We start from the raw sequence: 26,019 nt of genomic DNA on the forward strand, positions 1-26,019 counted from the left end.
GTGACTGAATTTACCGCTGCTGAGGAATGATTTTGCGTTGCATCTTGGGTAACGTCGTCCATTTAGGGTCTTACCGCGATGACGTTGACATGAGGCATGAGGGAGGGGGGGGGGGCGCTTTGTTTAGGAAATGTTGGAGTCGACTCTGATTTTGATTCCAGAAGTCTGGATATGTCATGTGAGGGCTCTAAGCATAGATCAAGCCTATAACTTACTCTGTATGTTGTTTTAAGTAAATGGTTATCAAGCAATTTTTAAATATATTTATATACTATATCAGCAGTGTATTTACACCTGGGATGGAAAAATGACTAAACATGCACATGGCTTCTGAGTATTGCCTAGTTTTGCTTTATGCAAAAATTTAATTGTCAGTGAACACACAAAGCGACACTTGTCAGACACCGTCGTGATCTGCTTTTCTAGCGATGCAGCTGGAAGCGTTTTTTGTGAGGAGTCGATTCCCAAATCCAGAAATCGGAGAACCGACTCTTTTGGAATCGACTTCCAGCTCCAGAGAGATCGAAGGAAAATGTGAGGTGTCGTTTCGAAAGTGTAGCGAGTATAGAAGCGCATCGTTTACAAACCCCAATTAAAAACATATGCAGCTCTGGGCAAAGAGGTATGGACACGAAGCCCCTGAATTGTGGACTTCAACACGACACTGAAGCGGCGGCGGGTCAGACAAACTCCAGCAGAAATCTGCGGACTTCATTCAGCTCTGGATCCACCACAGAGACTGCAGAGAGGCGAGTACCGTTAAATTAACAAGAAATAACCTTATTTAAATTTATTGACACATTGCAGTGTCAGTAGGCAACGTTTATGCATATATATATATATATATATATGTGTGTGTGTGTGTGTGTGTGTGTGTGTGTGTGTGTGTGTGTGTGGGCATAAAGGTCAGAATGAAATACCCAACTAGCAAAGAATACCTTTGGCAAGTTCTACAAGTATTAGCAAAGTATTTCAGCTCACTGTTTGGAGAAACTAACTGTCTGAATGCCAAGGGTGTGTAAAGCTGTTATTCATGCTAAGGGAGGAATTTCAATTCAAATAAAGTTGATTATAAATCTTTGTATGTGAAGTTATGACAGCCATTGCATATGTATATATATTTATTCATTCATACATACATACATTCATACTTACATACATGTACAGTATCTTCCAGAAGTGATTTCACCTTTCACATTTCAGCAACCTTATATTATATTATTTATATATTATTTAATCACGTAGGCATTTTTTAAAAATTAACAAAAAAAAATGTTTTAAAAATGTAAACTGGCAAACAATTTTATGTTTTGCATTTCTTCCCCCTAACCGTACTGAAATTGAACTAAACCATGACTTAAAAACCCAGGTACGTACTAAATCGTTAATTTTGTGTGCCATTATACCCCTTATATATATAATTTCCTATTGATTGTGTTGCAGTCCTACAGGTGCTCATGTTGAATGGTGCAAACAGCTAATTGCAGCCACAATGTCAAGTCAAAATCCTGGCGCCATGATATCAGAGGCCATGTCTCGAGAGTATAAGGTGAGACAGAGAAATAATGAACAGTCCACCAGATATCCAAGTCTGCCAAAATATTGAACTGTGTTTGCAATATTGATGTTTAGTTTTCTATGTGCTGTCTTTTTAAAAAAAAAAAATTTAATTCTTATTTTGTTAGTTATTATTATTCCATGTCTTTCCAATCAACATATGCACCTCCCTATTAATGATCTATGACACAAGTGCCTTTAAAGAAAAATATGAAATATAAACACATTGCATGAACACAGAGAAATAAGAAACAACAAAATAAGTGGTGAAGTGCAGTTTAAAAGTTATGAGGAAGTAAACATGGGTCAAAGATAAAACAAAAGAGACATACAAAATGACAGTGAGAGACAGTCTATATGACAGTGAGAGAAAGAGTGAAACATAAAAGGAGCTGATGTGAAAGAGAAAAATATAGAATGAACTTTAAAGAGAAAGCCTGAGTGAGTCTGTAAGTGAGTGAGATAGAGACAGTAGGGGTGACCCCATATAGTTGAGGATTTCATGCTTCAATAGGAGGAGACTACCAGTCTCACAGTCGACTCTTCGTAGAGGTCTGATGAAATGAGGATCATGCCATTATATGGGGGCAGGGATTAAAATATTTTACAATGTCTGGGGTATCCTGCAAAGTATATTCTGTTCTAATTTAATTCTGTATATTATTATTATTATTATTATTATTATTATTATTATTATTATTATTTTATATAGTTAGGGCAATTTAGAGCATGCTCACACAGGCAATTTAGCTGAATTAAATTTGATTTGCTGAGTTTCCCCGGTCCCCCTCCTGACTCTGTCCCCCCTCGCAGCAGGGACACACATACATACATGCACACACACACACACACACACACACACACACACACACACACACACACACACACACACATGATTTGACAATCAGTTGACTGTGGGATGTAAATCCTTAGTTGAGGACGCCTCTAGAAAATGTATTTGTATTTTTTGTGAAGTGTGAAAATAATTAATATTTAAAAGGCTTATTTTAGACCTATCAAGAATTTTGTACCTAATAAAATAGTATGTAAACTATTTTTCTTTTACCCTAAAAAGAAAAAATTTCTTCAACCCAAAAAAAACACAAAATAAATATGTATTTCCCACTATTCCCCAGCAGATGTGAATGTAGATATAAAATTGCTTTACTGCAAGACATAATGTTGCCCTCCAAATTAGACATTAAAAGTAGGTCACAGGTGGACCTTGGACTGCTTAATGTTCGAAAACCCCTAATATAGAAAGAGGCAAAATCTATATCAAATTAGGAATAATACTACATACAAGAAACGTGTTTAGGTATTTTACTAGTTTAAAACTTTCATGTATCTCCCGGTCTATATAACCTCTTGTGACTTTTGATGTGCTGTTGCTCAATCTGTCCTTTAACTGTAGGATGGCAATTCCTGCAAAGCTGTGTGAATGCTTCTTATTATTCTCAAACAGAATACTGACTGTGCAGGGAGAATGGGTCTCTGTAACTATCTTTCTCTTCTGTTTTACTGATTTTCTTGCAATTTTCTGATTAATGTAGGATTATGATGATGGAATTATCTTGGACAGCGATGCTCAGCATAAGGACTTCTCCTTGGCAAGTTGTGTTGTGTGTGTGTGCTTGTTTGTTTTCTGTCCCTCGTACCTATCAGACATAAACTTGGATTTTTAAAGTTTTATACTGTAGACCTTTATACTATCAGACAGTAGGGAAGCATTTAACCAGATCGAGTGGAGAGACAGATAGGTATTTGAATAAAAAAATTCACAACAAACTGACAGAAAAATATAAATACAGCATAAACTAATGGCATTACAGTATCGAATGCAATTAAATGAAAAGCCATTACTATTTTGCCTTTAAAAGTTCATTTTATTTATGTACACCGACCAGGCCACCAATTAACATTATGACCACCTGCCTAATATTGTGTTGATCCCCTTTTGCTGCCGAACAGTTCTGACCCATTGAGCATAAACAGCATTAACTTCATCAGCAATTTGAGCTACAGAAGCTCATCTATTGGAAATGACCAAACAGGCCAGCCTTCGCTCCCCCACATGCACCAATGAGCCTTGGGCGTCCATGACCCGGGTTCCAGTTCACCACTGTTTCTCTCCTTGGACCACTTTGATAGATACTGACCAATACAGACCGGTGTGTGTGTGTGTGTGTGTGTGTGTGTGTGTGTGTGTGTGTGTGTGTGTGTGTGTGTGTGTGTGTGTGTGTGTGTGTGAGTGTGTGTGTGTGTGTGTGTGTGTAAGAGAGAGTGTGTGTGTGTGTGTGTGTGTGAGAGAGAGAGAGAGAGAGAGAGAGAGAGAGAGAGAGAGAGAGACAGAGTGAGTGAGTGTGTGTGTGTGTGTGTGTGTGTATGTGTGTGTGTGCAAGAGAGAGAGTGTGTGTGTGTGTGTGTGTGTGTGTGTGTGTGTGTGTGTGTGTGTGTGTGTGTGTGTGTGTGTGTGTGTGTGTGTGCGTGAGAGAGTGAGTGAGTGAGTGAGTGTGTGTGTGTGTCTGTGTGTGTGAGAGGGTGTGTGTGAGAGGGTGTGTGTGAGAGGGTGTGTGTGAGAGGGTGTGTGAGAGAGAGTGTACAACTCATGTAACTGCTGCCTAATACTGATGAGCCTGGTCATCCAGTTTGTCAGCATTATAATAGCCAGAGCTGGTTAATACCAAGGCACCATTGTGTTCTTGTTAGTGACAGCATCCACTTTTGCCCTTTGACACGCAGCTGTACAATGGATTGAAAGACCACATTCAATTCAGTTTTCTATGACTGTCAAAGAGTGTCATCCTAGGTGAATTTCTTCCTTCCATTCTTTGTTTAGTAACTATTTTATTCTGCTTCGTGTTTAGACAGCTCTGGCTTTGAGCAACCATTTGCAAACAAAATTATAGCCTTTTTTCCCTTCATTATTTTTGCCCTGTAGACATTGGGCAGGGCCTGTGCTCTACTCTTTAAGAGATGTGGAATAGACGCAAGAGCAAACATTGCAGCATTTTAAGTTTTGAGATTTAACAAGTAGCACTTTTGTTTCCATCTATATGTCTTGCATTGTGTCATATCACAATTGTCCTGAAAATGCATTTGAACTGAAAATGCTTCTCTCTCCCATAATTCATTAAAAGCTTATGCATTTGTGCATGCACTGACTTTCCTGTGGTTTCCCTAACCTCTTTTTCTTGTGGAATTTTTAACTTGGGCTACAAAGGTGTGGCCTGACTTTGTTTAAAAACAACAGAATAATTTGGCTCATGTCATAGCGTGAATGTGTTTGTATGTTGCTTAATAAAGTAATGTTTTATGATAGGCACTGAGGGAAGGTAATAAGCAAGCAATGCTGGAGGAGGCTCCACGTGTACCCGGGGAGACCATTCAAACCATAGGTAAGGTAATGTGATGGTAATGCTAAAAGAAAAATAACCTTTTTGTGTTTTATTAAAACACAATTGTTAATTAAGAATATAACAGTCTTACATATCTATCTGTATTTCTATTAATTCATTCAGCAGAGTAAAAGCCTAAAATTTAAGCTGTAAAAGCCTAAGATTTAGGATGACTGTCCTCGTAATTGAAAAGACACATTATCAGTTTCATCTCAAGTGTAATAATTTGTCAATATCCAAAACATCTGGAATTGACTGTATATTACTGTTAATGTCTTCTCATAAATGTAAGTTTTTACATTTTGTATATTACCACATAATTAAGAACAATAGGTTGTTAATTGAGAATATAGATTCCTCCATTGTTGCTAAAATGTTGTATATAACAAATTCCCTCTTATTTGACCTATTGCACAGATAAAAAAATGTGTAGACATGTACATGCAAGCTTTAGTTTTCAGAGGTCAGCATAGTGTCTGCTGTAATTAGCAATTCAGTTTTTAAGTTGTTAATTTGACAGGTGCTGCTTGGTGTCAGAATTATATGAGTAACCACTTCTCTCCTCACAGCCAAGAGTGTTATGTACATCTGTCCTTTCTCTGGAGCTGTGAATGGCACATTGACCATCACCGACTACAAGCTTTACTTCAAGAGTCTCTCTAGAGTAAGGAACCCTTCCTACTGTTAAACATCAGTTTGGATTAAAAAATAAAATACATTTTAAAGACAACCTACAACAATCTACTTTTTCTAGACAATCCTTGTCTAGAGTGCAGTCACATTTTGTTGGCTCTTAATGATCTTACTGTTTACCCTTGCAAGTAAACACACTCATGTCATGTTTTACCATTTATTTTTAATTGATTAACATTTCCTTAGTGATTTAAAATCTTCTTTTATAAACATCTGGGAAAGAAATGGTAGTATTTTTTTCAAATAGTGAGGCTTGAGTAAAAAGCATACATATAGTTTCTAAAATGTTAGTGTCAGGAATCCCCCTGCCACGCCCCCTTCGGAGGCTGTCATATCCCAGGATTCCCCGAAGCACCTCGCTCCGGTTCTCGTGCATGCCCCGCCCGCACAAGGCTTAGTGCAATCGGGCTCATCCCGAACACCTGGGTTTAATTCTACCACCTATAAAAGCCTCACACACACACACACACTTGCTGTCGGTTATTAAATGTACGTGGTGATGCTCGTGTGTGTCTGTGCAGGTTCCAGGTGGTGTTTCTTCGCGTCAGCATTTCCCGCTACGCACCTTCTGATCCCGGACTCCTCGCTTTCCCCACGGTGACGGCTTCCTTCCCCAGCGCACCTTGGATTCCCGACGCCTCTCTGTCGCTTCTTCCACGTTGCGCTTCCTTCACACCTCACCGCGGATAAATCATAGGGAACTGCCTTTTGCCGGTTTTATCCCGCGCTGCGGGTGTTTTGTTTTGGCTCTGCCTATTTATGTTCAATAAAGACACCGGCTTCTATTTCTGCCTCCGCCTCCATCTTCGCCGCGTGACAGAATAACCGACCACTGAAAAGAAAAACGAAAGAGAAACAAAGGAAAGACGAGGGAGAAAAGAAAGAAAGAAGGGACTGGAAAAAAGAGGAAAGGATATGATCGCACTAACGCCGTGTTCCCGGCGCGAATCGCACCTCGGTGGGCTCGCGGTCATGTTCGGCTGCGCCACACTGCTCCGATGACGTCACGGGTTTCCCAAATCGCTTCTCGGGCAACAGATATGAATGGGGCGAATTTTTACGGAGCGTGAGAAAATATATGGAGACGAATCCGTCCCGTTTCCCGACGGAGAGAGCCAGGGTCGCGTGGGTCACGTCTCTTCTAACGGGGAAATCGCTCTCAATCGTTGTAGAGCTGTGGGACGCAAATGGTGGTGAGTTCGGCTCGTGCACCCGGTTCCTCCTTGCTGTCGGTTATTAAATGTACGTGGTGATGCTCGTGTGTGTCTGTGCAGGTTCCAGGTGGTGTTTCTTCGCGTCAGCATTTCCCGCTACGCACCTTCTGATCCCGGACTCCTCGCTTTCCCCACGGTGACGGCTTCCTTCCCCAGCGCACCTTGGATTCCCGACGCCTCTCTGTCGCTTCTTCCACGTTGCGCTTCCTCCACACCTCACCGCGGATAAATCATAGGGAACTGCCTTTTGCCGGTTTTATCCCGCGCTGCGGGTGTTTTGTTTTGGCTCTGCCTATTTATGTTCAATAAAGACACCGGCTTCTATTTCTGCCTCCGCCTCCATCTTCGCCGCGTGACAGAATAACCGACCACTGAAAAGAAAAACGAAAGAGAAACAAAGGAAAGACGAGGGAGAAAAGAAAGAAAGAAGGGACTGGAAAAAAGAGGAAAGGACATGATCGCACTAACGCCGTGTTCCCGGCGCGAATCGCACCTCGGTGGGCTCGCGGTCATGTTCGGCTGCGCCACACTGCTCCGATGACGTCACGGGTTTCCCAAATCGCTTCTCGGGCAACAGATATGAATGGGGCGAATTTTTACGGAGCGTGAGAAAATATATGGAGACGAATCCGTCCCGTTTCCCGACGGAGAGAGCCAGGGTCGCGTGGGTCACGTCTCTTCTAACGGGGAAATCGCTCTCAATCGTTGTAGAGCTGTGGGACGCAAATGGTGGTGAGTTCGGCTCGTGCACCCGGTTCCTCCAGCTTCTCACCAGAGAACTCGGGATAGTCACGGCCGACCTTCATCTCCTCACCCCCGCCTCCGAAAGCCCGGTTCAGCACCTGAATCTTCTGGAGATCTCCGCCCGGCTTCAGGCACTCCAGGAAAGCGCTGCTCCACCTCAGGTCCTCCAAGTGGTCTCCGCTGTTCTCCAGGCCATCCAGGATGGCTCCATCCCGCCCAAGGACCTCCAGGAGCTCTCCGTCCTGCTCCAGAATCTCCGGGATGGCTCAGTTCCGCTCCAGATTCCAGAGGAAAGCTCGGCTCCGCCCCAGGCCCTTCCAGAGAGCCCCACTCCACTCCAGGTCCAGGTCCAAAGGATCTCCCCTATGCTCCAGGTCAGCCAGGAGAGCTCAGTCCCGTCCCAGGACCTCCAGGAGGGCTCGGTCCCGTCCCAGGACCTCCAGGAGAGCTCGGTCCCGTCCCAGGACCTCCCGGAGAGCTCGGTCCCGTCCCAGGACCTCCCGAAAAGCTCGGTCCCGTCCCAGGACCTCCCGGAGAGCTCGGTCTCGTCACTGGTCCTTCCGGAGAGCTCGGCTCCGCCCCAGGACCTCCCGGAAAGCTCGGCTCAGCCCCAGGTCTCCCCGGAAAGCTCGGCTCCGCCCCAGGACCCTCCGGAAAGCTCGGCTCCGCCCCAGGACCCTCCGGAAAGCTCCGCCCAGCTCCAGGTCCCGCCGGAAAGCTCCGCCCAGCTCCAGGTCCCGCCGGAAAGCTCCGCCCAGCTCCAGGTCCCGCCGGAGAGCTCAGCCCAGTTCCAGGTCCCTCAAGAGTGCTCAGCCCAGTTCCAGGTCCCTCAATAGTGCTCAGCCCAGTTCCAGGTCCCTCAAGAGGGCTCAGCCTCGCTCCAGGCTCCTCCCGAGAGCTCGTCTCCGCCTCCGAGCGACCCCGAGAGCTCGTCTCCGCCTCCGAGCGACCCCGCAAGCTCCTCTCCGCCTCCGAGCGACCTCCGTGGGCGCTCCCCTCCGCTCGAAGGCCTCCAAGAGAGCTCCGCTCCACTCCCAGGACTCCCGGCTAGCTCCCCGCTCATGGGTCTCCAGGCGGGCTTCTCTCCACTCCCAGGCCGCCCTGCAGGCTCCGACTTGCTCCCAAGGGTCCCAAGGAGCGCCCCTTCACCCAGGGGTTTCCCTGTGCACTCACCCCGGCTCCAGGACTGTGAAAGGGACGTCGAACCGCTGCCCCCGGGTTTCACCGAAGGCGACGGCTCGCCCCACAGTCTCCCTAAAGGAGACGGCTTGCCCCACAGTCCTGCAGAAGGCGAAGTGACTCCTCCGAGCTCCTCCCATGGTGACGTCCCGCTCCCGAGCTCCTCCCATGGTGACGTCCCGCTCCCGAGCTCCTCCCACGGCGACGTCCCGCTCCCGAGCTCCTCCCACGGCGACGTCCCGCTCCCGAGCTCCTCCCACGGCGACGTCTCGCCCTACAGACTCGCTGGAGGTGACGTCGGTCCTCCCGGCCCCTCTGACGGTGATGTCAGGCCTTCAGATTCCTCAGAGGAGGATATTGCACTCCAGGGGGCCTCCAAGGGCGTCGCTCGGCCTCCTGACTCCGCCGGGGACGTCCTCCAACCTCCAGTCGGCACCGAAGGCACCTTCCAGTTCCAGGACATCAGGGTGGTCGTCGCTCAGCCTCCGGTCCTCCCCGAGGTCGTCGTCCAGGTCTCTGTGGTGGACAAGGCTCTGTTCCCGGCCGTCCTGGGTGTCGTCGGTCCGCCTCAGGTCTCCGTGGTGGACGTCCTCCCCCATCCGGTCTCCGCGGAGGGCATCACTCCGCCTCCGGCCTCTGCTGAGAGTGTCACTCCGCCTCCGGTCTCCATTGAGGAGGTCTCTCCGCCTCCGGTCTCCACTGAGGGCTTCGTCCCGCTCCTGACTTCCGTCGTGGGCTCGGTTGGGCTCCTGGCATCCGTGGGTGACGTCTCCCCACTTTCGGTCGACGCCAAGGGCTACACTCCCTTCCCAATCACCGCGTTGGTCTTTGCTCCGGTCCTGGGTCCTACTGTGTCCGCGTTCCCCTTCCGGCTCTCCTCAGGGGTGGTCGCTTCGCCTCGGGTCCTTCTCGGCTTCCCCCTGACTCCAGAGCGGTTCCAGCCGGGTCCCTTCAGGCCCTGGACGATTGGTAAAGGCCCTCCTCCGAGTGCCCCGGCCCTTTGGGCATTCCATGGGTTGTGGGCGTCCGGTGCCGCCCCTTCGGGGGGGGGGTCAGGAATCCCCCTGCCACGTCCCCTTCGGAGGCTGTCCTATCCCAGGATTCCCCGACGCACCTCGCTCCGGTTCAGTGCAATCGGGCTCATCCCGAACACTTGGGATTAATTCTACACTACCTATAAAAGCCTCACACACACACACACACACACTTGCTGTCGGTTATTAAATGTACGTGGTGATGCTCGTGTGCAGGTTCCAGGTGGTGTTTCTTCGCGTCAGCATTTCCCGCTACGCACCTTCTGATCCCGGACTCCTCGCTTTCCCCACGGTGACGGCTTCCTTCCCCGGCGCACCTTGGATTCCCGACGCCTCTCTGTCGCTTCTTTCACGTTGCGCTTCCTCCACGCCTCACCGCGGATAAATCATAGGAAACTGCCTTTTGCCGGTTTTATCCCGCGCTGCGGGTGTTTTGTTTTGGCTCTGCCTATTTATGTTCAATAAAGACACCGGCTTCTATTTCTGCCTCAGCCTCCATCTACGCCGCGTGACATTTAGTCATAGGATGAAAGTTTTTAAAGTAACTAAACAATATGAATTCTAGATATTTCCAATTTATAGGTATATTTTCCCTTTAACCAGTTATGAAGCAAATGTAAATGGTCTTGCTATTTACTCATAGTACCTGGTTAAGCACCGTCCAGGAGCAATAGCATGCAGGATTAAAATGAAAGGTTTAAAACGAATAAAATAATAGAATACTTTGAAACAATGTTTTTATTTAGTAAATGCTTTAATGGAGAAAATGACCAAGAGATCTAGCTTATTAACAGTGTTTTTAACCTGAAAATGAATGTTAATGTAAAGGAGCTTACATGGACTGACATGATTGAATTCAAGATACATTATCAAGTCATTGCCTTGGTTTAGGATTTCTACTTGTGGTGCCTGTTGGGTTATTCCCATGTTTAAATGTTATACTTGTTTGCATGTATTCAGGGTTTCTGCAGGGTCTTAAAAATAAAACAAAGTCTAAAATTTTTAAATATAAATTTATATTAAATAATTTTGAACAGCTCTTAATTTTCCCGATGTCCATGTAACGCTACATGTAATGCTCCCACAGCACTTTAGCATGTTTTTGTTTGTTCGTTTCTATGGTGTTTTAGTCCTTTCTTTAGCCAGTCCAAATATAATTGCTGTATTACGACTACAAATAAGACCAACATGCAACAGCCAATCAGTTTTTTGTTATTGGGGCAAATCTCTCTAAAACAAATTTAATTTTCTCAGTTATGGGGAAGTGCAAATTAGTGGTAGTTTGTTTAAAAAAACATTTCTGTACAGCTTGGTAAGGCCAATTGCTAACAACATATTTGTGTGTGTTTTTGATGTCGAGATATAGATCTTAAATTTCATTCTTAATAGTCTTTAAAAGGTCCTTGTCTTAAATTTGACTTTGTGAAACCTGTAGAACTCCGGTATACTGTTTCTATCTTTTAATTGTTTGCATATATAGAAGTGTTAGTGTGTATTATGCCTAATAACACTTACAGATGATTTTTCTATTTTATATACGTGGCAAATTAAATCAGATTCTACTTCTGCTAGAATCCTTCTTTTGTTTTGGATGTAAACCTGGGAGCTATCAGCCGCTTGGAGACTATTGGGGTGCAAAGCCATGGAGAGAACACCCGAGGCCTAGAGATAGTGTGCAAAGTAAGAGTGTGTCCCATTTTCCACCTCTACATGTTTACATCCAGATAATTTATTTAAAGTGAACTGCTGTCAAAAATGTCTCTCAAATATATGTTTATGGTTACATCAAGGACTTGAGGAACCCAAGATTTACCTACAGAAAGCAAGACCAAATCTTCGAGGTGTTATCCACATATGCGTTTCCTCTCTCCCATGACTTGGTAAGGTCCAGTTTTGAAACTAAATAACAGCTATAACTTAATGGTGCTTTCCAGATAACATTTATACTGCATTTGGTTTCTTGAAGAAATTAAAAAATATATTCTATAATGTATTAGGTTTATTGTACATAATTCATTGACTATATTTCAGCACAAATAAATTTTTTGAGGATTAATTAAGATAAAGTCTGTAAATCAGACTAAATTCTAGAATCCCAGCCATTAGATATACTGTAAAATTCATATAAACGTCATATTTGTATGAAATTAAGCAAAGTGCGCTAATCTGTTTATAGTATATGGTGTTTGCTTACTATGATTGATTTTTTTTATTGTAAATAGAAAATTGCATTTAGCTATATTGCCTGCAGTGCAAAATACACAGTAAATTACAGGTTTGTTCTCTTGGCCTTTAGCCTTTGTTTGCATTCAAATACCTGGAAAAGTTTCCAGAAGATGGATGGAAGGTTTATGATCCTACAGCTGAATACAAGAGACAGGTAATGGACACTGACACAAGTGGACTTATGAACAATATTTTAATTGTATTGACGATCTTTGTACTGAATATTTATTGCAGTGCTAAATAACGTTTCAGCCAGCGACAAGTAAAGTCATGAAAATTGCAACGAGTAGTTTTTAAACCACCATGTCACAAGACATCCTGTGATTGCCATTCTGAAACAAAAACATCTTTTTCCACAACTAGAACAAATAATGAGATTGCTGAAACTATTAAAATTGAGTTTAACTCATTATTAAAACCTGGAAGAATAGTGGTGAACATCATCGTCAAGGTAGAAATGTTGTTGAGGGAAAAAAAGAATCTTTAAATGCTTGTGTTTGGAGACCACTTGAATGTTTGTTAAAATCAGATCGTAAAAAGAAACAGTAAAACAGATATGCTTAATCGTTAAAATAGGATCTTTTCTACATGCACATTGCAAAGAGAACCAAAGGGGTTGGGACTAAACAACTGTGCAGCTTTTAAATACAAAAACATACATTTAAAAATCATACAAGCCTTTGAGGGAAGTGTTATAATCTAAGGCTGCTTCAGTTAGTCAAGTCTAGAGCAAAATCATGTGCCCAAAAAAAGTAGGTCTATATATATATATATATATATATATATATATATATATATATATATATATATATATATATATATATATATATATATATATATATATATAATTAGTGTGTGCCTTTTTTAAATCATGTTCAGTCCGTTGAATGTGCAACAGATGTACTTTATTCAGAGTGTAAAAACATGCGATTTTATTCATTTATTTATATATCTAAAACTAAGTGTATAGATTGTCCCTGATGAGCAAGCCGGTGGCGACTGTGGCAAGGGAAAAACTCCCCGAGAACCCTGTGGGTCAAGCATAATATTTGTACCGATTAAATTCTGGGAAAAAAAAGGAACAAGATCGGGATGTTTTTATAATTTTTCTTCCTTCCTGGTCAGTAAAGTTACGTTTTTTTGCCATTTCTAACATCTGAATTAGTAACAATAAAGATTAGACTTGACGGTGTTCATCCCTGTTGATATCATTGCTGCGAAATTCTAATTGTTTTGTTGACCGTTTGTTTGTTGAATATCGATAACTTTGCTCATTCCTGGATTACAGAGTTCAGTGTATGTGTACAGGTGGGCATTATGGAAGAACTATATAAATACATGATGCATATAGCTGTGGAGCAGTCAAAAACAAACACAATGTAAAGTCTGTAATTGATAACTGAGACTGTGATTGTTTGCTGCATACAGGGTCTGCCAAATGAGAGCTGGTTTATCAGTAAGATCAACAGCAATTACGAGGTGTGTGAGACTTACCCAACCCTGATTGTTCTGCCCGCCAGCATTAATGAGGATGAGCTCAGGAGAGTCGCTGCCTTCAGGGCAAAACGTCGTTTTCCTGTAAGTGCCTGTAATTAGCTTTGCTATTCCTGTAGTTTAGTTTACGAAATGACTTTTTATTCACTGTATATTGTAATGTAACTTTATTTACATGTTATGATTACATATATATATATATATATATATATATATATATATATATATATATATATATATATATATATACAGTGAGGAAAATAAGTATTTGAACACCCTGCTATTTTGCAAGTTCTCCCACTTAGAAATCATGGAGGGGTCTGAAATTGTCATCGTAAGTGCATGTCCACTGTGAGAGACATAATCTAAAAAAAAAAATCCAGAAATCACAATGTATGATTTTTTAACTATTTATTTGTATGATACAGCTGCGGGGGAGTGGTGGCTCAAGCGGTTAAGACGCTGGGTTGCCGATCGGAAGGTCTGGGGTTCAAGCCCCGGTATCGCCAAGCTGCCACTCTTGGGCCCTTGAGCAAGGCCCTTAACCCTCTATGCTCCGGGGGTCCCTTACGAGGGAAATATCAAGGTCCGTGACGTCGGAGTGACGTGGGGCCGCCTTCCCGTGGGCTCACCACCTGCAGGAGGGACCGTAAGGGACGGTGCTGTGAGGATTGGGCAGCAGTCGAAGGCGGGGGCCTGCTTAGACTGCTGTCCCTGCGACCCGGATTACGGATAAGCGGGAGAAAATGAATGAATGAATGAATGAATGAATGATACAGCTGCAAATAAGTATTTGAACACCTGAGAAAGTCAATGTTAATATTTGGTACAGTAGCCTTTGTTTGCAGTTACAGAGGTCAAACGTTTCCTGTAGGTTTTCACCAGGTTTGCACACACTGCAGGGGGGATTTTGGCCCACTCCTCCACACAGATCTTCTCTAGATTAGTCAGGTTTCTGGCCTGTCGCTGAGAAACACGGAGTTTGAGCTCCCTCCAAAGATTCTCTACTGGGTTTAGGTCTGGAGACTGGCTAGGCCACGCCAGAACCTTGATATGCTTCTTACAGAGCCACTCCTTGGTTATCCTGGCTGTGTGCTTCGGGTCATTGTCATGTTGGAAGACCCAGCCTCAACCCATCTTCAATGCTCTAACTGAGGGAAGGAGGTTGTTCCCCAAAATCTCGCAATACATGGCCCCAGTCATCCTCTCCTTAATACAGTGCAGTCGCCCTGTCCCATGTGCAGAAAAACAACCCCAAAGCATGATGCTACCACCCCCATGCTTCACAGTAGGGATGTGTTCTTGGGATGGTACTCATCATTCTTCTTCCTCCAAACATGTTTAGTGGAATTATGACCCAAAAGTTCTATTTTGGTCTCATCTGACCACATGACTTTCTCCCATGACTCCTCTGGATCATCCAAATGGTCATTGGCAAGCTTAAGACGTGCCTGGACATGTGCTGGTTTAAGCAGGGGAACCATCCGTGCCATGCATGATTTCAAACCATGACGTTTTAGTGTATTACCAACAGTAACCTTGGAAACGGTGGTCCCAGCTCTTTTCAGGTCATTGACCAGCTCCTCCCGTGTAGTTCTGGGCTGATTTATCACCTTCCTTAGGATCATTGAGACCCCACGAGGTGAGATCTTGCATGGAGCCCCAGTCCGAGGGAGATTGACAGTCATGTTTAGCTTCTTCCATTTTCTAATGATTGCTCCAACAGTGGACCTTTTTTCACCAAGCTGCTTGGCAATTTCCCCGTAGCCCTTTCCAGCCTTGTGGAGGTGTACAATTTTGTCTCTAGTGTCTTTGGACAGCTCTTTGGTCTTGGCCATGTTAGTAGTTGGATTCTTACTGATTGTATGGGGTGGACAGGTGTCTTTATGCTGCTAACGACCTCAAACAGGTGCATCTAATTTAGGATTATAAATGTAGTGGAGGTGGACATTTTAAAGGCAGACTAACAGGTCTTTGAGGGTCAGAATTCTAGCTGATAGACAGGTGTTCAAATACTTATTTGCAGCTGTATCATACAAATAAATAGTTACAAAATCATATATTGTGATTTCTAGATTTTTTTTTTTTAGATTATGTCTCTTACAGTGGACATGCACCTACCATGACAATTTCAGACCCCTACATTATTTCTAAGTGGGAGAACTTGCAAAATAGCAGGGTGTTCAAATACTTATTTTCCTAACTGTATATAATATGCACCCCTCACATTTCAGCAATCATTTTAATAGATCGTCTCAAGGCACAATACTATAGAGATGAAACTTGGATATATTTTAGAGTAGCCAATGTGCAGCTTGTATAGCTGTACATATTTTCTATCCTCTGATAGTAACTACACCATTATTGTCAAAATAAAGCATAAAGCTGCATGATGGCACTGCTGGAGGATGACGCCAATGCAAGATTGAGGAGAGAAAGAGGCTTCAGGGTCTATGATGATTTACTGGTCCATGACGATGACTGGCTAATAAGGCAATTTAGAGTCCCTAGAGCTGTGCTCTTGGAACTATGTCCTGTACTAGAAAGGGCAACACACCGGAACCATGCCATCCGGTCGAAATACAGGTCCTCACTACTCTGGGGTTGAAGGCACCCGGGTGGTTCCAGCGGAAATTGGCAGACAGGGAAATGTTTTCATATTATACATTACACAAAAATAATAATTAAAAAAATATTTAACTATGATAATATATAATCTTTAACTTTCTCACAAAGACTTTCTTCTTCTGGATATAATATAATTCTATAAAATCTCATTCTGTAGGTCTGGAATATCAAAGCTATCCCTCCAAGTTACTGAGAAGTTACTTTGCTATTTTTTTACCTGTTGACATTAATCACATCGAACATCTGCTTGCCAGACTCTGGCTATTGTGGCAGAATATGGATTTGCATTAATAAGCTGGTTTGCATTGACTATTCATGGTTAAAAATGGGCGTGTACAGGGTGGGATATGAGGCTTATTTACATACACACACTTGCAGGTGATCTGTGATTTTATAAAGGGAACATTGCTTAGAGTCTGAATATTTTTTGTGCATGTTATTTTTGGCTTTCAGAAGCACGTACACTGTTAGTAAGGATCCTATGGACAGTTTTATAAATGAGACCCCGGATGATTAGTCCTTATATTTAAAGTCACATAGTTTAGAGGTGGTGTTCTGTTTCACATGGCTGTATATGAATAAAATCAAGTATGGAATGTAATAAAATAAATAAATAAAAAAATATATATATATATTTATTTATTTATTTATTTATTTATTTTTTATTACATTCCATACTTGATTTTATTCATATATATATATATATATATATATATATATATATATATATATATATATATATATATATATATATATACACACAACTAACTAAATCCACCAGTCTAACTTTGTGCATAAGGCATAAGCCACCAAAGTCGCTCAGACCGACTAAGGCATTGACTTTATCTCATGACCTCTGAAGGTTTGCTTGGTATCTGACAGCTAGACATTAGCAATAGATTCTTTAAGTTGTTTGTCGTGAGGTGGGGCCTTCAATACCTTGAATTCTTAATAGTCCTTAAATTATTCCTAAACAATTTTTGCAATGTGAAACATCATCCTGCTGAATGAGGCCACTGCCAGGTAGGTTGTATGTGTAAAAGTAACATCCACTTGGATTAACAGCAAAACATTGTTTAGAGCATCACAATGCTTTTGTTTACTTGTCATTAAAGAATATTCCTGCCTCCTGCGCTTTATTCTTGGGTTGGGCTAAGGATTTACTGTAGTGTTAATTGAAAGTGGCTTTAATGTTTTAATTTTAACATTGATGCGCATAATTTTGTTGTTTAATTGTGGACATTTGTTGACAGTAACGTTATATTTAAAATAATTTTTTTTGTGCTCAGGTACTCTCATGGATTCACCCGGAGAGTCAAGCAGCTATAGTGCGTTGTGGTCAGCCTCAGGTGGGCCCCTCAGACCGTCGCTGTAAGGAAGATGAAAGATACCTCCAGACGATTCTGGATGCCAATGCCCAATCACACAAACTTTGCATCTTTGATGCCCGTCAAAGTAGTGTGGCTATAACAAACAAAGTGAGCAGAACCACTTGTTTTAAATAAATTGCTGATTTTTCTTAATCGCCTCTCAAAATCTATATAGTGTCCAAACAGCAGTGGGTTTTTAAGATTATACTGGAAAACTACCTTTAAAAAATTCTCAACAAATATTTACTGTTGTAATATTTATATTAGAGGTCAAAAGTTTACCTGCATCATGTAGTTAGTACATCCCTTACATTTCAGCTGTCATTTTATAGTATGTTCTCAAGAGACAATACTATAGAAATGAAGGGTTATATTTGAGTACCGTATTTTTCGGACTATAAGCCGCTACTTTTTCCCCACGTTTTGAACCCCACGGCTTAAACAATGAAGCGGCTAATATATGGATTTTTCCTGCGGTTTTTCCCGGTTTCACAAACTTCAAGCCAAAAAAACGAGCGACATAACATTAGACCAATAAAATTTCTAAACGGAAACGAAAAAACGCACCTCACCTGTATTCTGAGCTGCACGGCATCGGGATAAAAAACTTCCACCGGTGGCGCACGACGATAACAAAAGATAAACTCCCGAGAGAAATACAGTGGTACCTTGACCTACGAGTTTAATTTGTTCCATGGACGAGCTTGTATCTCAATTTGCTCGCACATCAAATCAGTTTTCTATTTTGAAAATACTTAAAATGGCATTAATCCGTTCCAACCCTCAAAATTACACCCCGTTTTTATGTTTCATGTTATTAAATTGGAAAATACATTTCTAAATAACAAATCTTGTATAAAAACATAATAGAAAGAGTATGTAAAGAAATAATACGGTTTTATTCAGTGTATTTTCCTTAGAGATGAGACGACTTGAGCTAACGAAAACGCCGGTGGAGGGTGTGTGTGTGTGGGGGGGGGGGGGTAGAGGCAATAAGCGGAGGCGGAGGGAAAACTCGTTTCACTCCTGTACACTACGTATCCCTAAACTTTAAAATTAAAAAACTTTTTCTTCTTTGCTTATCTTAATTATCTTAAAGCTTATTTGTAACAATGTATGCTGTTCAAAGCACTATAACATTTTTCATTGAAATTTTAATTTAATTGAAGAGACCGTTAACTTGGTGTTTGTAATTCTTGTAATTGATTAATTCTTGTAATTGATTAATTCTTGTAATGGATTTAGTGGATTACTTCTTTGTAATCCACTGTAATTATTATTTAATGACCATGATTTAAGAGACATGTTTTCCTTCCATATGTCAACACTGGCTTAGCAAACTAGCTCACTAATGCAAGTTAAGTTTAGCTTTTTATTAACTGATTATTAACAGATTTTCTCAATGTCTGTTTGCTTCACTTCTTTTTTGTTGTATTCATTGCCTTGACCAGTAGTACTAGGGTGTGAGTCTTTTTTTTTGCACTTTTGATAGGACTTTACAGCTTTAAAAGAAGACAGTAAACTTTTGACTTTTCAAAAATATATTTTTCTTACAGGCTAAAGATGGAGGCTATGAGAATGAGAGTGTTTATCCAAACGTAGAATTGAACTTCTTGGAGATTCCCAACATGCACGTCATTAGGGAGTCCTTACGCAAACTAAAGGAGGTGGTATATCCTGCCATCGATGAGCAGAGGTGGTTTTCCTCTGTGGATGCAACACATTGGCTGGAGTATATCAGGGTGAGGGTGGTTATAATTAACAAAATGAATTTATTTGTAACTTTTTGTCTTGTTTAGCGGTTTTCATTCCTGCCTACGGTTATCACCTAATTACCCTTGTGAGTGGCCTCCTTTGGTCCTTCTCTTCCACCCGAGTGACCAAGGTGGTTCTTGATTTATGTCAGGTGGCTTCTGAGTTATGGAGGCCACATATTACCAATGCAGTGCCAGATATATTTTAAGATTGGACAAATCCATTAATTAAATTTTATTCATTTTTATTTGTATAGCGCTTTTAACAATGAACATTGTCTCAAAGCAGCTTTACACAGATAAGTTGGCGATTTAAAAAATGTATATGTTCTTTATAAGTGTAAGTTTGTCCCTAATGAGCAAGCCTGTGGCTAATTATGCTACATTTAATTTTAAAAAGTTTAAAGCTAGTTTTTAAACCTCATTAATCATGAGAACTTCTCCAAAATGCAAAACCAGTTAAGTGTTGTAATTTCTCATGTGAATAGCTGCTGCTAGCTGGTGCAGTGAGGATCGCTGACAGAATTGAATCAGGCAAGAGTTCAGTGGTGGTGCATTGCAGTGACGGTTGGGACCGCACTGCCCAGCTCACCTCTCTGGCCATGCTAATGCTGGATTCATATTACCGCTCACTGAAGGGCTTCCAGGTACTTCTGGAGAAGGAGTGGCTCAGCTTTGGGCATCGTTTCACCTCGGTGAGTTGAAATTACATATTTGACATGGTTGGGGAAAAAAAACTGGATTAAGCAGAATCGAATTTTCAGGTGCAAAGATTTCTCATACTGTATTACAATAACAAAATGCGTTACTTGTCTAAACTTAAAACAGATTGTATTACCTCATGTTAATTGGTTATTTCTTATTCATCATTAGCCACAATAACAATTTTTAAGTGTGTGAATGCTAACTTGATCAGTTTGCTAGTCTAGGTCTTTTTTTTTTCATAATAAAATTAACTCCCTTTTATTTACTTTTCTTTTTAGAAATTTTTTATTTTTTTTTTTTACCTCTTGACTTTATTGTGTTTATGTATTTGATTTTGAATTAAATGCAATTGAGCTCACCCTTAGCCTATATTTAATCTCCCATAATGATGCATGGAAAACATAATTTTAAAGAATTTTAAAAATGAATTCACAATGAAAACCTTTTGCTAAAGCATTCTAAATGCATCAGGTGCATCTTGTGTGTTCTTTAACATGTGCCTAGAACTCATAGATCCAAGGCTTTGTATGTTCACAGTGTGTGAATTATGTACTGTCTGTCTCTCCTCAGCGTATAGGACATGGTGATGAGAATCATGTTAATTCGGAGCGATCTCCCCTGTTTTTGCAGTTCATAGACTGTGTTTGGCAGATGACTAGACAGGTGAGATGTACATTAGTATAAAGGGCCCTGATCTAAAAATACAAATGATTTTTAAAAGGTATCTCTCGGAGAGCTAATTCTGATTCACCCATTTGGTATTTATATTACATTTATTTAAAGAGTGAATTATTTTGTTTGTTGTACATTAGTGAGTAATGGGTATCTATTACTATATTGCTGTTTTGATACTGTATACTTGATACACATTTATTAGACATGTATTAGCCCATCAAGAAAGATTTGTCCATGGTCTATATGGAGCCATTCAATGTGTTAAAGGGTCTGCAAAAGTTATCAAAAACATACGTGTAATTTTAATACTATTTATCACCAAGAAAAGAGGCAAAATATACAAAATCAGATTCCTGATTAGAAAGGGGGGAATAGGGGAATTACTGCCAAAAAAGGTGAATGAATATCAATGTATTTGACCAATGTGGATACAAAGAGAGCCAGGACCAAATAGTGCAACCTTGCTTCACTGGAGCTTGGTGACATTAGACAGATTGCTCTCTTTATAGATATGACTGTCTGACTTTAGGAGCTCAGTATATGTTTTACATTGTACAAGACCATGTTTAATACAAATAGACATGCCAAACTCCACAGATAATCCTTAGAATCTCTTAAACAATATAATAGGTTACAGAGACTTGAGTAAATTAAGATCAATCTCGGGATTTGACACAGGGTTTGCACATTTTTAACATAAAATTTAAGCCTACAATTTTCCTGAAATGATTGGTGTTTGTAAATCCATACATCTAATAATTAACTAAAGCTGTCTAAGGAAATTATGTTCCACTTTAGTGCAATTGATTGACATGAGGCTGGCTTTTTTTTTTTTTTTTTTTTTTTTTTTTTTTTTTTTTTTACATACATATGACAGTCTGGGAAAAAGGTTCCCTGGTGGTCTAGTGGTTAGGATGTGGCGCTCTCACCGCTGCGGCCCGGGTTCGATCCCCGGTCAGGGAACCAACCCCAACCACTCTTAGTGCCAGTCCCAAGCCCGGATAAATGGGGAGGGTTGCGTTAGGAAGGGCATCCAGCATAAAAACATGTGTCAAATCAAACATGCGGAGGATCCGCTGTGGCGACCCCTAATGGGAGAAGCCGAAAGAAAGTTTTATGACAGTCTGGGAAAAATCTTTCGGTTGTTGCTCTGGGTCAGATCTAGCAAACCACCAAAAAAATATTGTTAAATTGGGCTGACTTCTTAAAAGCCTGATGGTCTGTCATCTATGAATAAAGATAAAGGCTGGTATAAAGATATACACAGATTTTATGTTCATTTTTATTCATTAAATTGTTTTATTTGTGACAAATCATACAATAGGCTTTGACACAGAATATATGTCTGTGGTATTCAAGTGGAAGCATTTCAGTAAAATATAAAATTTTGCACATTAAAAAACTGTCACATTAATATATATTTATTTTTTCTCATTCCCCAGTTTCCCTCAGCATTTGAGTTCAACGAGCTGTTCCTCATTACTGTATTAGATCATCTCTACAGTTGCCTATTTGGGACCTTCCTCTACAACAGCGAGCAGGAGCGAACCTTAAAGGTAAGAACACAATCACAGTTTTATCAGAGTGATTGAAGCTAAACACATCTAACGCTGCTTGATTCTTGATTAACTAGGAATTACAATTTTGTGTCTTAGAATTCTTTAGAAGACCTACATGGAGAATTACTATTCATACTAATATTTTGTTAATTCTTTTTTTGAGGAACAGCATTGGTACATTTGTTCTGCAGTAGCAGCAAAGGAAACCAGCATAGGCATATGCAAGGGGAAGTGTATAATTGGTGCTGCATGTTTATGTAAAATTATCAAAATTAACAGAAGTTTTACCTCATTTATTCTCATTAGAAATGTTTTTTACTAGCTCATGCTAGTAATGCTGTAAAAATACACTCACTAAATAATTTGTTAGGAACATTATAATAATAATGGGTAGGGGATTGAAAACCCTCTAAAATAACATTGAAGACATTGTGTTCATGAAACCAGTTTGAGATTAACTTTGCTTTGTTACATGGTGCTGAAAACAGCCATTAGAATATGGGTAAACTGTGGCCTTGAAGGGATGCACATAATTGGCAAAAATGTGGGCTAAGAATATATTCCCCACCTCAGTGCACCACCTCCATCATCATGGACTGTTTACACAAGGCAGGTTGGCACCAAAGTCTGACCCTATCATCCCTGGCTACATCAGACCAGGCTACATTGTTTTTAAACAATGCTTAACAATGCTTTAAACAAAGCTTAAATGATTCTATTTTCTCCTAACAAGGTGTTTACATTCTAGAGACTGTTTTGTAATTTCAAAAGATGAACAGTTACAGAAATACTCAAATCAGAACATCATATTTTTTTTCAAGGCTGATTGTTATTAATGAGTTGTCCATAAGTATGTAGACTTCTGACCACCACCATCATATTCTCTCTATAAAATTACCCCTCATCTAGGTGGCAGATTGAGTTTAGGCACTGATGTCAGGCAAATAGACCATGGAGCTCATTTTATACATAGGGGCATGATCAAGCATGTTTAAGCCAGTTAGTTTCAGTGAACAACAATCTTAATTCTACAGCATTAAGATATTCTAGACAATTTTGTCTCTAACTGTGTGACCGCAATTTGGGGAAGAATTACATATAGATGTGAGGGTCAGGTACCACAAACCTTTGTTCACTTGGTTTAATGACCTGCATAGTAATGCATATTCGTCTCTCTTTCCAGGGGGTGTTCACCAAAACTGTCTCACTATGGTCTTACATAAACAGTCAGGCTGAGGACTTCACCAACCCACTATATGTAAATTATGAACATCATGTTTTGTTCCCGATGGCCAGTCTAAGGCACCTGGAACTCTGGGTGAGCTACTATGTACGCTGGAACCCTCGCATGATGCCACAGGTGAGAACTAGACCCAGTTAAACACCAACATTTATAAAAGAAAAAGCAACAAATACAGAAAAGAGAACCATGGTATTGTGCTTGATTACTTTCTCATTACCATGTTTTTCTTTTCATCATGCATTTTAAAGCAATGTATCCCCCGCCCTTTTTTTTTCTCTTTTGTTTTTTGTTGTCAGGTGCCTATACACCAACATCTGAAAGAACTGCTAGTTGTGAAGACAGAGTTACAGAGAAAAGTAAAGGAGCTCCAGAGAGAAACCTCTTCAACTCGGTCACACTCCTCATCTTCAGAGCTTGGGGGAGCATCTATGCAAACCACTGTTTGATGCACATAGACACATGACAGACTTTGCAACATTTCTTTTTATACCATAGTGCTTCGAATGCTTAATCCTTAATGGCAGAAACTTTTAATAAAAAATTTTTTTTATACATTTTGGTACTCAAAACATTAAGATTTGCTATACTATGAGCCTACAGAGAGACTTGTGTTGTGATTATTTCATAAACAAATCTGTGTAGTCATTGGTAATGAAAATGTTTAATAATATTTGGCATTTATTTAAGGAGAAGCTGTAGCATTACATTTGCTGACACAGGAGAGTCTTTAAATGGCAGAGTTTGTGCCTTTTCTCAGTAGCACAACAAGCTGCATTTTCTATCTTCAAGGCAAAGAAAAAAGAAAGACTAATAAAAGGATTTTTTATTCTGTAAAATAGGAACTAAATTAAATCTAGCTCAGTTTTATTTGCATACAGGGGTACTATTAACATGGATATAGTCACAAAGCAGCTTTGGAAAAATATATAAATTCTGTATAGAAATTTCTAATTTGCTAATTCAATGTAATGTAATTCCACTGGTGTGGAATAAAACTACAATATTCAGTTTTGCACACTTTGTTTTGAGCTGCATCGCACCAACCCATCGTTGAGAATTGTATTTTACCGGCAATTGTGTTGTGTGCGGTCCTTACAGCATTACAAGTTAAAAATTTTGCAGTATACCAAACCAAAATGCTAAATATATTTATTTTTAACTGAACATTGTGCTGTTTACAGTCTAATAGCGTATTCACTGTGTTATTTTGTCTTTTTATTTTTTATGTGATTAAGAGAAACCAGAATGCTCACTCCCACTACCAGCACTGTTGTGAGGGAATTAAAAAATATATCTGGTTTTTGATGTCTACTTCCTTTGGTACTATAAATATTTGCTATTAAATATTTGCTTTTTCCTCTTACCTTTTTAATGATTACTTAATAAAATGGTAGACAATGTTATTTCAAACTCTAATAATTTAAGATATGGATTTTGCTAAAAATGCTTATGGACTATGTTGTAACATGACAGTAATTAACTGAAATGAATCTGAGGCATCAATAACTATTGAATAGAAACAGTTGTCAGTAGACGCTTTTGCTTGAGCAGATTAGAGGTGAGACTGCAGTTCTTTTTACATGGTACATTTAAGGAGTCTATAACTCCTACCTCAAATGAAGCAGTCAGGACACTTACCTGTCAGTAACCCAAAAATAGTTCTTGATTGGGCTAAGGTTAATAGTCATTTTTATTTCAAACAAACAAAACAGTGGTTATTATGCTTAATACATAGATTAAAATTTTTGTGAAATAACAAATATATGTAAGAGAAGCCACACAGACCTTGTGCATACTGTAAAAACCCAAAATCGCCCACAATTAAGCTTTTACTAGTTTTCTAGATTTCAATTAAGCTTTTTTTAATAGCTTTTAAAAAAAAGAACACTGCTGTCTGAAATGTACTCTTGTTAAAGACAGGGTGAAACGCTTGCAAATTGACTGTCAGAAGATCTCAATACATCAAAAAGAAAATACAAGAAATGTAGGTTTTGCATCTAAATGTTTAAAACAAATACATTTCTGTCTGAAAACAGTAAATGATTTTTAGCAGATTATGGAAGGTTTGTTTCTGAGTGGCTCAGCAAAGTTGTGTGAAGTGATGAATCACAGTTGGAGTTGTATGGTGATGCAGGGAGCTGTCTCAGATGACCTGCTGAGAAATACAAGAGTGAGTGCAGCTCTAATGCAGTGAAACATGAAGGAAGACAGTGTTGTGGTTTAGGGATGTTTTAGCTGCTGATACTAGTGAGCTGATCCCCTGGAGAAATTCTGTGAATGAACAAACAAATATCGCAAAAGAGAAATAAGGTATATTTAAATTGTTTAGGCCTGGTTTAGAAGCCTTGGTTTGAACCTTACAGAACCCACCATGCTTCAGCATTTAAAGAAGTCAGCTATCATACTATCACATACTAATGAAGTTTGATTCAGAGTGACTCGGCAAAGTAAAGTGAAGTGATGAATTGGAGTTGTATGATGATGCAGGACACTTCAGTAGATCTGCAGCTCTACTACATTCAAACATGAAGGACTTGTGGTTTAGC

General features: G+C 40.5%; 1 protein-coding gene across 4 annotated transcripts; it reads left to right on the forward strand.

Annotated features, from left to right (window-relative positions):
• mtmr1b (myotubularin related protein 1b) lies at positions 1-24,876 on the forward strand. Of its 4 annotated transcripts, none has more exons than XM_083565130.1 (16): positions 1-749; positions 1,444-1,549; positions 3,111-3,167; positions 4,880-4,955; positions 5,525-5,619; positions 11,392-11,499; positions 11,610-11,699; positions 12,116-12,199; positions 13,474-13,623; positions 17,457-17,645; positions 19,094-19,279; positions 19,780-19,986; positions 20,567-20,659; positions 22,114-22,227; positions 23,414-23,590; positions 23,770-24,876. In XM_083565130.1, exons 1-16 carry the CDS (start codon positions 625-627, stop codon positions 23,917-23,919), a joined length of 2,007 nt encoding a protein of 668 aa, XP_083421256.1. In that variant the 5' UTR covers positions 1-624; the 3' UTR covers positions 23,920-24,876. The 4 variants fall into 4 exon arrangements, with proteins under 4 accessions (XP_083421256.1, XP_083421257.1, XP_083421258.1 ...); XM_083565132.1 differs by having other exon boundaries at positions 95-749; positions 3,111-3,774; positions 4,112-4,955; XM_083565131.1 differs by lacking the exon at positions 3,111-3,167.
• Positions 24,877-26,019: the final 1,143 nt, after the last annotated feature.

This window comes from Silurus aristotelis, assembly GCF_946808225.1.
Source record: "Silurus aristotelis genome assembly, chromosome: 16".
Lineage (NCBI taxonomy): Eukaryota > Metazoa > Chordata > Actinopteri > Siluriformes > Siluridae > Silurus > Silurus aristotelis.

Excerpts from the sequence above, each read along its gene's own strand:
- mtmr1b (XM_083565130.1), top strand. The coding sequence starts at position 625 with ATGGACACGAAGCCCCTGAATTGTGGACTTCAACACGACACTGAAGCG. Across the intron at positions 5,620-11,391 it reads ACTTCAAGAGTCTCTCTAGA|AATCCTTCTTTTGTTTTGGA; the intron begins GTAAGGAACCCT and ends TACTTCTGCTAG. Across the intron at positions 19,987-20,566 it reads TTGGGCATCGTTTCACCTCG|CGTATAGGACATGGTGATGA; the intron begins GTGAGTTGAAAT and ends GTCTCTCCTCAG.